Below are 14,751 nucleotides of genomic sequence, written 5' to 3'. Positions count from 1 at the left end.
ACCGTGGTAAAAATAATTTCATTATATGTTAAATCTTCAGGATACTCCATTACGACAGCTGAAGTATCCACAGGCGACTGCTTTTTTGTTTACTTTACTTCACATAAACACAGTCATTTCATGGAATTCTTGTGCAGCAGTACTGACGATATCAGGTGTGTTTTGGGCTTTGCATTCTATCTATTTTTTCATAATTACATGTGTTCACAGTTGCCTTTATCATTGACTAAGCTATCAGGATTTTTTTCATGCTTTCTTTTTTCATCATATTCTTTTGTTTTACATTTAGATTTTCATTTTCACTGCAATTTTATGCATTTAATCCTGATATTATTTTCCGGGTTAGAACTGAATTTGGTCAGAACAAAAACATGCTTACACCCATACATTATTCCCATTTCTTGGCATTTCAAACACTTACCCTTTTATGAAAATTGTTTGAATGACAGGTGCTACCAGTAGGGCAGGACATGTTTGGCCATTTTACCCTGAATGGAATCAGTCTCTGTGGTTGTTCTCTGGCGTTGAAGTTTTACATCTTCATAGGATACCAGTTTGTTGAGGTAAGGTTAAGCCTGTAGTGTTATAGTGAGGGCCTCAGAATGATTAAGACTCAAATCAACTGACAATGAAACATGAAGTAATCAAGAAATCTGCATGCACATGTGCATGAATGAATGCATGCATACAGCACACAGTCACATGCTGTTTTGTGTTAACAATGCTGAACTTGGTGACTTGTATAATTATCTGTCTCACAGTGCCCATAATGAATTAGCCCAACACAGCATCTGTAACCAGTGCACCACTATACCAAATATACAACAGAAACATTTAAAGCATAGATTCAAATTTTCAGGCTTTTGCACCTGAAGAGTTTGCCACTAACGAGGTTGGGAACAGGTGGAGCCACCTTGCTTTTTCCTCCAACATCACAATAACAGATCCTCCTCGCAGTAGGGGGGAGACATCGGTACCAACCATTCCTGTTCTGGCATGGCGCCACCCTCCCACAGCTCCTTTCACCGTCAAGGAGTCATTGGATACCTAAGAATGCAACACTGTCGCAAGTTACAGTCAAACTTCATTCTTAAGGATTGCTCTTTTAAAACAAATCTGTATCTGCCACAAAAAAGTAACTTAGATCGTGTTGCGTAGACTTTTTTCCCCCTTTGTACCATCATCTTCCCTAACTTCTCCCATCCCGAGAGCGTTGCATTGTGGGAGGACCTGAATGAACTTGACAAGCCTCAATGGCTCACGCATATACAGACTGAGGCCATATACCCATTCATTAATGGACGGCTTATCAGCAGGGCCTTTGTCATGGAGTAGGCAAGTTTGTATAATTATGTGGGCTAATCAGGCAGGTTGGCATCATGCACTCGGCCTGGTTGGATGCCAGGAATGGGTGGCGCCAACCACAAATGACCACCCTGATTATTCCAAGAAACCATTAAATGTCGGGGTTAGAAACATGATGATATCCATTCCACCTGTTTGGGAATAACGTGACAGTTGACAAACATTATTTACAAAACTGAGCATGATCAGTAATGAAATTTCGCCACATTCTAAAACCAAAATTGTTGAAACAAACCATTGAAAAACAATGATATTCGTTCCACCTGTCTGAAGTGAGTGAATATGGTTTTACGCCGCTTTATGCAATATTCCTGCAATATCACCAGAAATTAGCTTCACACCAACTGTTTTGAAAATACTTGATAATTTAATGCAATCATTTAGAAAAAGAATAATTGACATTCTCCACATTTTCTTAAAAACAAAATTGTTGCAGAAAACAAGGTGGAGCCACATTATCCAGATCTGACAAAGTGCTTCAGACAAAAATGTTCCGAAAGTAACCTTCACCGGGGTGCACAACACGCTCCAGACAGAGTACAGAAATAGACTCAGGAATTACCAAGTTACACATAACTTTTTCGAAAGCAGCATCCCAATGAATTCATGATGATGATGATGATAATTACTGCTGACTAATGATTTCCGGCCATCTCTGACGTCAACATAACGTAGGATAGCCAAGACGCTGCGTGGTGCCTCGATGCCAAACCCTCAATGAATTAAGCAGAAGGATCACGACTGCACTGACTGCCGCCTCCCTACCCTACCTCACACGCACACACTCGTGAGCAGCCCACGTTCTCCTTATGCATCCTTATGGAAAACATTCAAGTGATTAATAATGCATGTAAGCAAAAATCAGAAGATGTAATCCGAGGTAAATTTCAAGGGGGTATTGGAAAATGGTTTCACACCTATTCTCTTCATCGACCTTGAAAAGTTAAGTACCCAGTATATGAAACACCCATGTTCCACCTACCACTTATGATAAAGTAAAGCGCTAAGTCAAGAAAATCTGAAGAGTTTCTTATTGATACTTGAAAGGACATCATCATAAACCTTATCAGCATCTGCACTTTCTGTAGCGACATAAAAAAATATAAAATCTCAATGCCAGAGAATAACCAGTCTCGATTATCTGACGAAACAGATTCCATTGAGTGTGAAAGGGAAAACAGCAGTAACAAATATATGAATGGATCACTGAAAATCAATCAAGACATCAAGTTTTGTTAAACTTGTTTTATGTTAATCTAACCTGTTACTGACTAATCATGTCTGTAAAATAAAACTTGTCAATACAAGTCAATGCTGCAATTATGTTTTGTTTTATCAAAGATAGCCAAAACATATATAACAAACAACGTTTATAACAAACTGATTTCTCCATCCCTTGTATTTCGTTATGATCCACTGTAGATACATGTAGTTTGAAATAAGATAATTATATTTCTGAGACTAAATGTTAGCTGAGGTTCAATGGAGCTAGCCCAAATTTTAGGTGGGACTTAGGTAGTGACATTTTATAATATTGTTACCATAATAGATTAGAGTTGTACTTGGGAATAAAGTCCTACATTTCTCTATACACAGGTGCAATGGTTTGTCAACAAAGTTACTGTCTGTCCGTCTATGTCGCTGATTACACCACATCTTGTGAAGATATAATGATTCGGAGGAGGTCCACTCCACAAAAGTACATTCACTTCTCTAACAGTTATCAAGGGCTCCTTGACAAGAGCTGAGATAGAGCAAGCACTATTAGATTAACTCTGAGACATCTGTGTCACCTGTTTCTCAACGTGAGTGTACTGAACGATACAGTAGTCTTTCAACAGAAGCATGTCAAAACATGTGACTGGATTCGGATGATTATATTAAGGTTCGAATTTTCTTTTGCAACATAAAAAACCCTTCTTTTATGCTGACTTCAATAACCCCCTGGGTACATGACAGACACAAGTAAATAATCAAATCTGGTTTAGGGCTGATGTCTGACTTGGATTCCCCTCGCAGGCACCCGTTTCGGAGAAAAAGTAAAATTGAAAAAAAGGATTCTGAGAAGAAGATACAATTGACTCAAAGATTTCTCAGTAGATGTACACTTGATACAAAGGTTTCCCAATAGATGTACACTTGGTACAAGGGTTTCTCAGTAGATATACACTTGATACAAGGGTTTCTCAGTAGATATACACTTGACACAAAGGTTTTTCAGTAGATATACACTTGACACAAAGGTTTCTCAGTAGATATACACTTGATAGAAGGGTTTCTCAGTAGATATACACTTGATACAAGGGTTTCTCAGTAGATGTACACTTGATACAAGGGTTTTTCAGTAGATGTACACTTGATACAAAGGTTTCTCAGCAGATGTACACTTGATACAAAGGTTTCTCAGTAGATGTACACTTGATACAAAGGTTTCTCAGCAGATGTACACTTGATACAAAGGTTTCTCAGTAGATGTACACTTGATACAAAGGTTTCTCAGTAGATGTACACTTGATACAAAGGTTTCTCAGCAGATGTACACTTGATACAAAGGTTTCTCAGTAGATGTACACTTGATACAAAGGTTTCTCAGTAGATGTACACTTGATACAAGGGTTTCTCAGTAGATATACACTTGATACAAGGGTTTCTCAGCAGATGTACACTTGATAAAAGGGTTTCTCAGTAGATGTACACTTGATACAAAGGTTTCCCAGTAGATGTACACTTGATACAAGGGTTTCTCAGTAGATGTACACTTGATACAAGGGTTTCTCAGTAGATGTACACTTGATACAAGGGTTTCTCAGTAGATGTACACTTGATACAAGGGTTTCTCAGTAGATGTACACTTGATACAAAGGTTTCCCAGTAGATGTACACTTGATACAGAGGTTTCTCAGTAGATGTACACTTGATACAAAGGTTTCTCAGTAGATGTACACTTGATACAAAGGTTTCCCAGTAGATGTACACTTGATACAAAGGTTTCTCAGTAGATGTACACTTGATACAAAGGTTTCTCAGTAGATGTACACTTGATACAAAGGTTTCTCAGTAGATGTACACTTGATACAAAGGTTTCTCAGTAGATGTACACTTGATACAAAGGTTTCTCAGTAAATGTACACTTGATACAAAGGTTTCTCAGTAGATGTACACTTGATACAAAGGTTTCCCAGTAGATGTACACTTGATACAGAGGTTTCTCAGTAGATGTACACTTGATACAAAGGTTTCCCAGTAGATGTACACTTGATACAAAGGTTTCTCAGTAGATGTACACTTGATACAGAGGTTTCTCAGTAGATGTACACTTGATACAAAGGTTTCTCAGTAGATGTACACTTGATACAAAGGTTTCTCAGTAGATGTACACTTGATACAAGGGTTTCTCAGTAGATGTACACTTGATACAAGGGTTTCTCAGTAGATGTACACTTGATACAAGAGTTTCTCAGTAGATGTACACTTGATACAAGGGTTTCTCAGCAGATGTACACTTGATACAAAGGTTTCCCAGTAGATGTACACTTGATACAAGGGTTTCTCAGTAGATGTACACTTGATACAAAGGTTTCTCAGTAGATATACACTTGATACAAGGGTTTCTCAGTAGATGTACACTTGATACAAAGGTTTCCCAGTAGATGTACACTTGATACAAAGGTTTCTCAGTAGATGTACACTTGATACAAAGGTTTCTCAGTAGATGTACACTTGATACAAAGGTTTCTCAGTAGATGTACACTTGATACAAACACTCGCAATTTCCGCTCTTTCAATTTTTTTGGCAATAGCGCATATACTAAAATATAATGAGTTTATTCAATTTTTAAAAAAAAGTTTCAATTTAGATGCCTCAACAAACGTGAACATCTTATGATGAGGAGCATAACTAAAACTGTGATTACTATTCACCAGAGAGTTTGAGAGAGGAAGCAATAAATGGCAAGAACTTACGTACAGACATGACACTCAATGTGAGGGGAAATGTGGCTTACGTCAAGATTATTGCACGTATATAGCAACGTGGATGCATGTGTGTGTGTCTAAGGCTGCTTCTATTAGTCCCAGTCTGCTGAGTCCACTGACAATCCTTGTTTTATCCCCATCCATATGCCCAGCACCCAGCAGGGTAACAACTAGTACCATCTTTTAATGTCTTTTGGTAGGTGGTCAGGAATCGAACCACTGATTTTCCGTTCTACGGACAGACCAACCAGATCTCGGAGGCAGTCAAACACTAAACACGTCATTCGGAAAATGAAATTCATTTTTGCTTTTCTTTTTGACAATGGACAATTATATTCCTGACGTCAATAGCGCGTTGTTATTATACTAAATGCAGACTAATTTCATCCACAAAACATATTCATGGGAGTACCCACTCATCAGATAGCAACAACTTGGAAATTGAAAATCAATAATAAAAAACACATTATGAACTATGAAAGATCTTTTGAGAGGATAATTATGAAAATATTATTTAAAATTAAAATCCTAGGATGGAAAGCAAACATGTTTTTCTTTATACTTAAGTGAGTTAGGTTTAACACAATATACTGTGTCAAATTAATATAAAGGCATGTCATCTTTATGAGACATAAGATCACTGAACGCAGGTCATAGATCCACAGATCCTGGCATGACAAAGGTCAGCAACTCTGCACAGTGAAGAAGAAACTGATTATCTTTAAAAACTATTTCCCTAATGCTTTAAAATGTTATTAATATATATCTATAAAACAACTTGTATGTACACTTTGGGCACAGAGGGTAGTCTGGTGGTTAAGGGTTCGCTCACCAACAGCCTGGGTTCGATTCTCCACATAGGTACAATGAATGAAGACAATTTTTGGTGTCCCCCAACATGTAATTGCTGGAATATTGATAAAAGTGGCATAAAACCACTCACTCACTTTATAAACTACAAAACATTTTAATAAAAAATGTGAAAAAAATCTTAATCTTATTTCAAACATATCAAAAATCACGAAAAACAAACATCTTGGAATTACAACCATTCTTGTTATGAATCCCAAAAGAAAACATCTTTTCCTATTCAAAACATCAAAATACCTCATAAATAATATGGTAAAATGAGGGTGAAAACATGTACATATCCTATACCTCATTTCACATTCTTTCCTCAAATACAGCACAAAGGTATGGGTGTTATTTGAGTGCGATCCATTCCAGAAGAGGAAAACAATATATTTTTTCCACACTGTCTACCCAAACAAATCACATTGCATTTGAACACCCATAAACCACACAGCTTGTAAATCCTTTTTCGAAAAGTGATTTCTACTTAACCGAAATATGATTTCAGAGAATACGTAGCAGCCACGGAGCTGAAGGTTCAGTGTGTAAAGGTGGAAAACAAGACCAGCGTATGCCAATATTGAAGTTACCTAGCCCCACCTGAGCTGAACCGAAAATATCAATTGACATATGGTAAGGCTGGAGCGTTGGCTTTCTTGCTTGTTTGTTGCCATATCTTGCATAGCAGGATCTCCTGGGGGGTCATACCTAGCCTACCTTTCATTGAGGGTTTGCATAACCAAACCACAGTCATTCCAGTGCTCACCGACAATGAAGGTAGTCTCTAGGAAAGCGCTTTTGTTGTTAATCAAGTAAGAGATCTTAGCCACATTTCCATGACATATGGAATATTTGACAACTAATTAATATAAAATATGTCACTTTTTCAAATACTTCTATTTGTAGCTTTCATCATATCTCTTTTCATTGTTTGTTATTAAAGGATTTAAGATCGGAATGAAAACCTGGGTTTTGGAAAACAAGATGGCTAAACTAAACAGTTTTTATTTCATTGATAACAACTTTCCAATTACTGAATTCCATGGTTTAGTTTGTGATGAATTCTCATCATTAAGAGTTCATTTTTAATGTGCATGTCCAGTTTACTGTGAAACATTCATTACTGGTTTCATATAATTCAAGCAATCATCACAAGGTATATATGTTCAGAAAATATTATTTCTGTGTGTGTCATTCAGGTTTTACCATTTTACATTTATCCGTGCCATTGGAACTCCACTACAAACATAAGGAACCCCCTTCATACCCCTCTCCACAATGTCTGTGCTAAAGTTAAACAGAAAAAATATATTTTAATAGAGACACCTTTTCTTACTTCCCACATGAATGTCGGATTCTGACTGGCTGAGACCAATTCTATTATTTTCCATGAGCGCCATTAACATGTAAAATACATGTCTTATATTCCCTTCTTGAATTCTTCAACTGTTGGCATTACATTAGCAGCATACCATCACAAGCTTATATGTTTAATGTTCTTTGCACAACGTATGGTAAAACCTTTGATCAGCTCTTTGACAAAATGAAATGAATGATCTTTTGTTTCCAGTAACATAGAATGAGATGACTGGTATTTCTAAACAAGTGGTTTGTTGTGCACAAAGAAGATACATCAAGTTATATGGTCATAAAATGGCCATAAAATCTATATCATAACTATTACCATTAATTTTCAGTTATCAATAAATCCATATGATCACAGTGACTTCTACCTTGGAGTGCATATCAAAGGGACTCTCCGTTATTGCTGTAGCTTTGATCCACAAACAATAAACTAAATCCATAATTCATCAATTCTTTTTGACAAAGTGAAAACCGTCACACCTACACAACCCACCATCACTGTCTAGACCTAACCAACATCTTGAAACCAACGCTTGCCCACTGGCTCAAGTCTAGCAAATGTTGTCAAGGACCAGTGGATGTGTTTACATGATGGTTCAGGGGACACATTATATTTTTTGACAACTTTTATTAGGAAATGAAAATCTAGCACAAACTCTAAACCTGCATTAATTTTTCAGCGACCAAGCTTTTACTTCGAGACAATCGTACATTCGACATCAAAGTTCGACACAAGGGTGCATAACTGTACTTACGGCATTGAGAATACAAGCAGAGCTATGTTCCTGTAACCATGACGCCACTGCATTGTATCCATTGCAACATTAGAAATAGAGAGAAATGTGCAGGTTTTCATCCATTCCCGAAATAATTAGATGACTAACGTATAGAAACTGGGACATTTATGATGAATATTTATTCAAAATATTTTTAATACTGATTATACTTTTATGCAGACCTGTTGACACAGTGACACAGTGAATGATTTCCCTATAATCTTATAGTAAAGTGGGAAGCTTGGCATTGTAATCAGATCAGGCTCGGACAGACTGGCTGACCACTTGGCTTGCCCACAGTTAATGATGCATATCAATTGTACAGTTAATTAGGAACAGAAAACAGGCAGACAGGAGCATTATCAACAAGAATTATAACAGCAACACTAAACCCTTCCTTATTCAATTCGAAATTTAAATATAACCATCTAGATCTACATTTAATAAAGACCTGATCTGAAAAAAAAGTTGACTCTAAAAATTTGGAAACGCTAAGAGAACAGTCCATAGTCTTGTGTAGCAACGAGTCTAATACAAAATTGTTTCATTAAACAAGTAGATACGAATGCCCCATCTACCCTGAATAGAGAGACCTGCGGCATCGTTAACTAGGTGTTTCCTGAAGGTGATCCGTTAACTGTTCCTGAAATGGAAGACATTTCAATTCCACACAGTCTGTGAATCCAAATGCAGGATTATAAAAAGTGACATTGCGCAGGACTTAGTAGAACTATACAACATGCAACTGTGTCTCATAGTGAGCAGGCAGCACATCCACGGCAACACAATGTTGTTTCTGAAGGAGTGTTAATTCCTGACTTGCCAACAACACCTAGCAAGACTTGAGAAATACTTGAGATCAACTAAATAAACAAAAAAAAACATTTTTTCCATATATTTTAATAGCACAACTGTCTTAACAAAAAACATTTTTTTGGCAAACAGATCCTTCCTGTCGGTGGTAAAACCCTTATTTGAGTATCTTTAACACCCCCACATCTATAACCATCACCTAGGTGTAGTCGAGAGATCAGCCTGACAGGGTAATTCACTTAGTGCCTTGCTTGTCTGGCTAGGGTGAAGCCAAACATGTTATATCTGTCAAGTACTTTTCCTGACACCAAATCCAATGTTTTCAAGGTGTGGCAACTTGTCAAGCATCAAAGTAGTACGCTTTTCTCTGTGTGAGAACAGTCCAAAAAGGCCAGCGTGCCTTTTGAGAAAAAATGAAAAGGAGTGTTTCCTTTTTAAAAACAACTTTTTCCCTTTGACTTTTTTGTTGTTGTTATGAAAGGGCAGGTTTGTTCTCATTACATTTGAAAAATTCTTGGTAGGAATCAGATCCATGGTAGGACTCAGATCTATGGTAGGACTCAGATCCATGGTAGGACACAGATCTATGGTAGGACTCAGATCTATGGTAGGACACAGATCTATGGTAGGACACAGATCCATGGTAGACTCAGATCCATGGTAGGACTCAGATCCATGGTAGACTCAGATCCATGATAGGACACAGATCCATGGTAGGACACAGATCCATGGTAGGACACAGATCCATGGTAGGACTCAGATCCATGGTAGACTCAGATCCATGGTAGACTCAGATCCATGATAGGACACAGATCCATGGTAGGACACCGATCCATGGTAGGACACAGATCCATGGTAGGACACCGATCCATGGTAGGACACAGGTCCATGGTAGGACTCAGATCCATGGCAGGACACAGATCCATGGTAGGACACAGGTCCATGGTAGGACACAGATCCATGGTAGGACACAGATCCATGACAGGACACAGATCCATGGTAGGACTCAGATCCATGGTAGGACACAGATCCATGGTAGGACACAGATCCATGGTAGGACACAGATCCATGGTAGGACACAGATCCATGACAGGACACAGATCCATGGTAGGACTCAGATCCATGGTAGGACACAGATCCATGGTAGGACACCGATCCATGGTAGGACACAGGTCCATGGTAGGACTCAGATCCATGGTAGGACACAGATCCATGGTAGGACACAGATCCATGACAGGACACAGATCCATGGTAGGACACAGGTCCATGGTAGGACACAGATCCATGGTAGGACACAGATCCATGACAGGACACAGATCCATGACAGGACACAGATCCATGGTAGACTCAGATCCATGACAGGACACAGATCCATGGTAGGACTCAGATCCATGGTAGGACACAGATCCATGACAGGACACAGATCCATGACAGGACACAGATCCATGGTAGGACACAGATCCATGACAGGACACAGATCCATGGTAGACTCAGATCCATGGTAGGACTCAGATCCATGGTAGGACACAGATCCATGACAGGACTCAGATCCATGGTAGGACACAGATCCATGGTAGACTCAGATCCATGGTAGGACACAGATCCATGGTAGACTCAGATCCATGGTAGACTCAGATCCATGGTAGGACACAGATCCATGACAGGACACAGATCCATGGTAGGACACAGATCCATGGTAGGACACAGATCCATGGTAGGACACAGATCCATGGTAGACTCAGATCCATGGTAGGACACAGATCCATGACAGGACACAGATCCATGGTAGGACACAGATCCATGACAGGACACAGATCCATGGTAGACTCAGATCCATGGTAGGACTCAGATCCATGGTAGGACACAGATCCATGGTAGGACACAGATCCATGACAGGACACAGATCCATGGTAGGACACAGATCCATGACAGGACACAGATCCATGGTAGACTCAGATCCATGGTAGGACTCAGATCCATGGTAGGACACAGATCCATGGTAGACTCAGATCCATGGTAGGACACAGATCCATGGTAGGACCCAGGCCTTGACATGGGTAGTATGCAGCCCACCCCTTTTAAAAAATCCTGGCCAATGTAAATCACTTACCTAAATAAGTATTGCAAATAAACTCTGCTATCTGGTTTCCAGACTTGCTAGATTCGGCGAAGTGACTCAGCTCTCGATTCAACATTCGTTTGAACTGAAACAGATAAACAACAAATGAGGAATATATATCACATCCAAAAGGTAATCAACTCAACAAGGCAGACAAATCCCTGACATTCCCAATCCCATTATCCAAATGGCGACACCCAATCATGGCACGCCACATAATGTGTGTCTTAAGGATCAACAAGGACATATTAATTCAAGAAAGCATAGTCCATATGTTCCCTGTTTAAGAAACTAATCCAAAAACACAGTGGGACACAGAAAGGCGTTTAGGTCAGATCTGTTTTTTATTGATTTTAAAGATTTTTTTGTCCAGAGAGACAGAAGTCAAGAAAGGTTTAAGGATTGATCCAAGATGGGTTTTTTCATATTTTCTTTTCAGAAAAAAAGCATTCATGAGTACAGTGCAGCCAGTTTCATCAATTCCCCCTGCAGTGCAAAAGTGAGTGAGTTTGGGCAAAAGTCACCTTTTACATCAAACTTATTACATCAAGTTGCAAGTGCATGTTCGAATCTCCAGAAAAGACGTCATGATAGAACAATACTTATTAAACCAAGCTTTGTTCATCATTGTTCTTTGTGATTTACCACATAGCTAGCAATATTTATATAATATATACATTATACAAATAAACCTCCTGCATGAAAACCCACTGACCTGTACATCACATCTTGAACAGCATGCTGCTGTTGACAATGCTTAATAAACTTAAGTGTACATAGGTAATCTGCAATATTTGTCTCACATGTGTCACTTAAGCTGCTCAATACTGTTTATGAGCCAGAGTCTGCCTTGAAGTATCAGACTGATCCTGTCGTAAACAGATCCTGCCAGCTGTTGTACATCAAACAAAACTGACATTCAAGGATGAAGAATAGCAGGATGTTATTTCAGGATTTTATTAACATGGAATTGATTGAAAATGTTTCACTATTGGTGATAGGATCATATATTCCGTTTTGCTTTCAAATCAAACAAAAACAAAATTTTGTCAATAATTTCTAAAAAATGTCACATCTTTATACAACAAAAATAGGTTGCTAACCTAAACCAATTTGATTTATCCAACAAAACATTATTTATACCATGAGCCGGAGGTTTTAATTTGACATTGTAAAATAATAAAAACAAATTCAAAATTGATAGGAAACCGCTGTTTCATTGACCTACGGTTAATTTGTGCAACTTGACTTTCATTGAGGGGTTTAAGGGATTTATTCTGCCTCTCAGAAATCCACATGCAGCCTGACTTGCTTGTGGCGGGGTATAAGAGACTTATTCTCCTGCTGAGAAATTTATTTCCCCCTAAGTTGGGACGCATAGTATTTTATCAAGATCACATGGACCAATCAGATCTCATTATTCTGGCATGGAGGTATGATAACTTGCCTAATGATCCTTACATGTACATTGTGTCATAAGTTCATGACAATCCCAGGTTTAACTACAAATCAGCTCAAATTCTACAACAACCTGTGATCGGATGTTGGACCTATAACATTAATAAGTTATTGCAGTGAAATCTGCCCCCATAAAAGCCATAATGAACACTGATAGTTTGAATGTGTTGGATATTCACTGAATCATAGAATTACATAAAGGAATAGAGTGAGTGAGTGAGTGAGTGAGTGAGTGAGTGAGTGAGTGAGTGGGTGGGTGGATAGATGGGTGGGTGAGTGCTTGAGTGGGGTTTAAAGATGTCAGCTGGTACAAACTTGTAATTATTGTACATCTTGAGCTGCCTTGTGTGGGAGTGTTCTGACGACATGATGTCATGCAGCTATTAAAAACTATTGAAATGACAAATCATCAAAGGAAGAGTATTATATATCAAACTAAAACTGTATTAATGTCCATAGCACTGAAAGACGTCATCAATGGAATTAAAAAATTGAGGATATTCACAAATGTTTTAAAGATTTTCTAAAAAATAGCACACTTTCTCATAGATATTAATGGTATGATTTTTTATCCATTTGTGGTCAATATGTTTCAAAAAGTTAAATCTATTTCTTTACTTTTATTAGAAACTGTTAACATGGTGAATGATTCACCATCATACCTGTGGTTGATAGTATGAGCATGGATCCATGCCGTCGGGGTACGATGACACGGATCCCGACCACGTGCACCCAATCCATTAAGTTGCTCCTTATAATCCCAGCACTTACAGTCAGTATCTGGTGGTGCCTTGTCCTGAGTCAGTCAGCTACAGTACACATGATATATAAATATCTGGGACATTGCTGACTGGGCATAAAAAGCTTTCACTCGCTCCGATATTAATTTCAATGACTGAACACTAAGACAGCAAAAGGCTTGACCTTGAGAAGCAAGGTCAACACAAACCTAACACGACCTAAACCACATCGACTGGTGTGAGAATCAAAGACATACCAAAATATTTCCACATTTCGCAAAAGGAAGAGCTTTCGTCCTTGTCCTACACAGAGGTTTGCCTGATCCAGGGCTTGATGTCAGACTCATCAATAGTTTACAAAAAGTGGAACACAAGTCAGCAAGCCTACTGACCTAACGCCTCCGGATCTGTTCGCCGTGTTCACTCCAGTTCTCAATCCTAACATAATCACATTTCACTAAGGTTCTAGCTTTGCCAGGGTCTTATGCTTCTTATATAATTACTGTAATAAAAAGCATAGCAAATGTAATTTGTCATATTAGACAAGATGTATCTCAGAAGATACTATGAATTACACTTTTCCCTCATCCCAGTATCCCGATAATATTCGTGTCAGCACGCATGTCTTCTTTTATCAACAGCTTCTGTAATATGACTCAAGCAATTGGTCCAAATCATAAATCTCAAAATCATTTCATCCCTCACATCAATTTCAATACAAGTCAAAAAAAAAATGTACCCTACACAAAAAATTAATAGAGGCTTAATGCTTTGTTTCTGATATAAAAATACTCCGACAAAAAACGTTTCCATATGCATAAAAAAACTCTTCTACAAGCCAAATCCATTGTCTGATTCTAACTATATCATGAGCTTCATATAAACATTAACTACCTAACTTTATGGTACATTCAAGGTAAAACTATTTCCAAACGATTCCATCATTCAAGATCCTAAAAGACCCACAAACTGTCAGAAATACTTTCTTTTTCATCATCATAAAGATCAATATGTTAACAATTAATGCTAATGGTAGATTGACTATTCTTGTAAGCCATACAAGCCTATATAGCTCGTTCATCATCGCCTGCTCTCATAGACGACTCTTCCGATTTGAGCATCAGGGATGGGACACAACAAAGGAACATGGCTGTCACTTTCGAGATATCAACTATTTCTGTCCAAACCTTTAATACAATCTTTGTTCAACTGGGATTTTCTAAATATATTGAACTTTCAGAGGGTGCAGTGAAAGGGATTAACTAAGGAAAGTGGTCACTACAAGCCC

General features: G+C 38.3%; 1 protein-coding gene across 15 annotated transcripts in view; it reads right to left on the bottom strand.

Annotated features, from left to right (window-relative positions):
* LOC124147601 (cAMP-specific 3',5'-cyclic phosphodiesterase 4C-like) overlaps positions 1-14,751 on the bottom strand; it is a 592,292-nt gene that overhangs the window by 29,885 nt on the left and 547,656 nt on the right. For all 15 annotated transcript variants that reach the window (XM_048400566.1, XM_048400565.1, XM_046518271.2 and 12 more), the window contains one exon: positions 11,257-11,350. In XM_048400566.1, coding sequence (XP_048256523.1) covers positions 11,257-11,350 — 94 coding nt within the window. The remainder of the gene's footprint in view (positions 1-11,256; positions 11,351-14,751) is intronic.

This window comes from Haliotis rufescens, unplaced genomic scaffold, assembly GCF_023055435.1.
Source record: "Haliotis rufescens isolate VD_foot unplaced genomic scaffold, xgHalRufe1.0.p SCAF_2, whole genome shotgun sequence".
Classification (NCBI taxonomy): domain Eukaryota; kingdom Metazoa; phylum Mollusca; class Gastropoda; order Lepetellida; family Haliotidae; genus Haliotis; species Haliotis rufescens.
The sequence above is the reverse complement of the archived record's forward strand: the minus strand, read 5'-3'. Positions and strand labels throughout refer to the sequence as shown.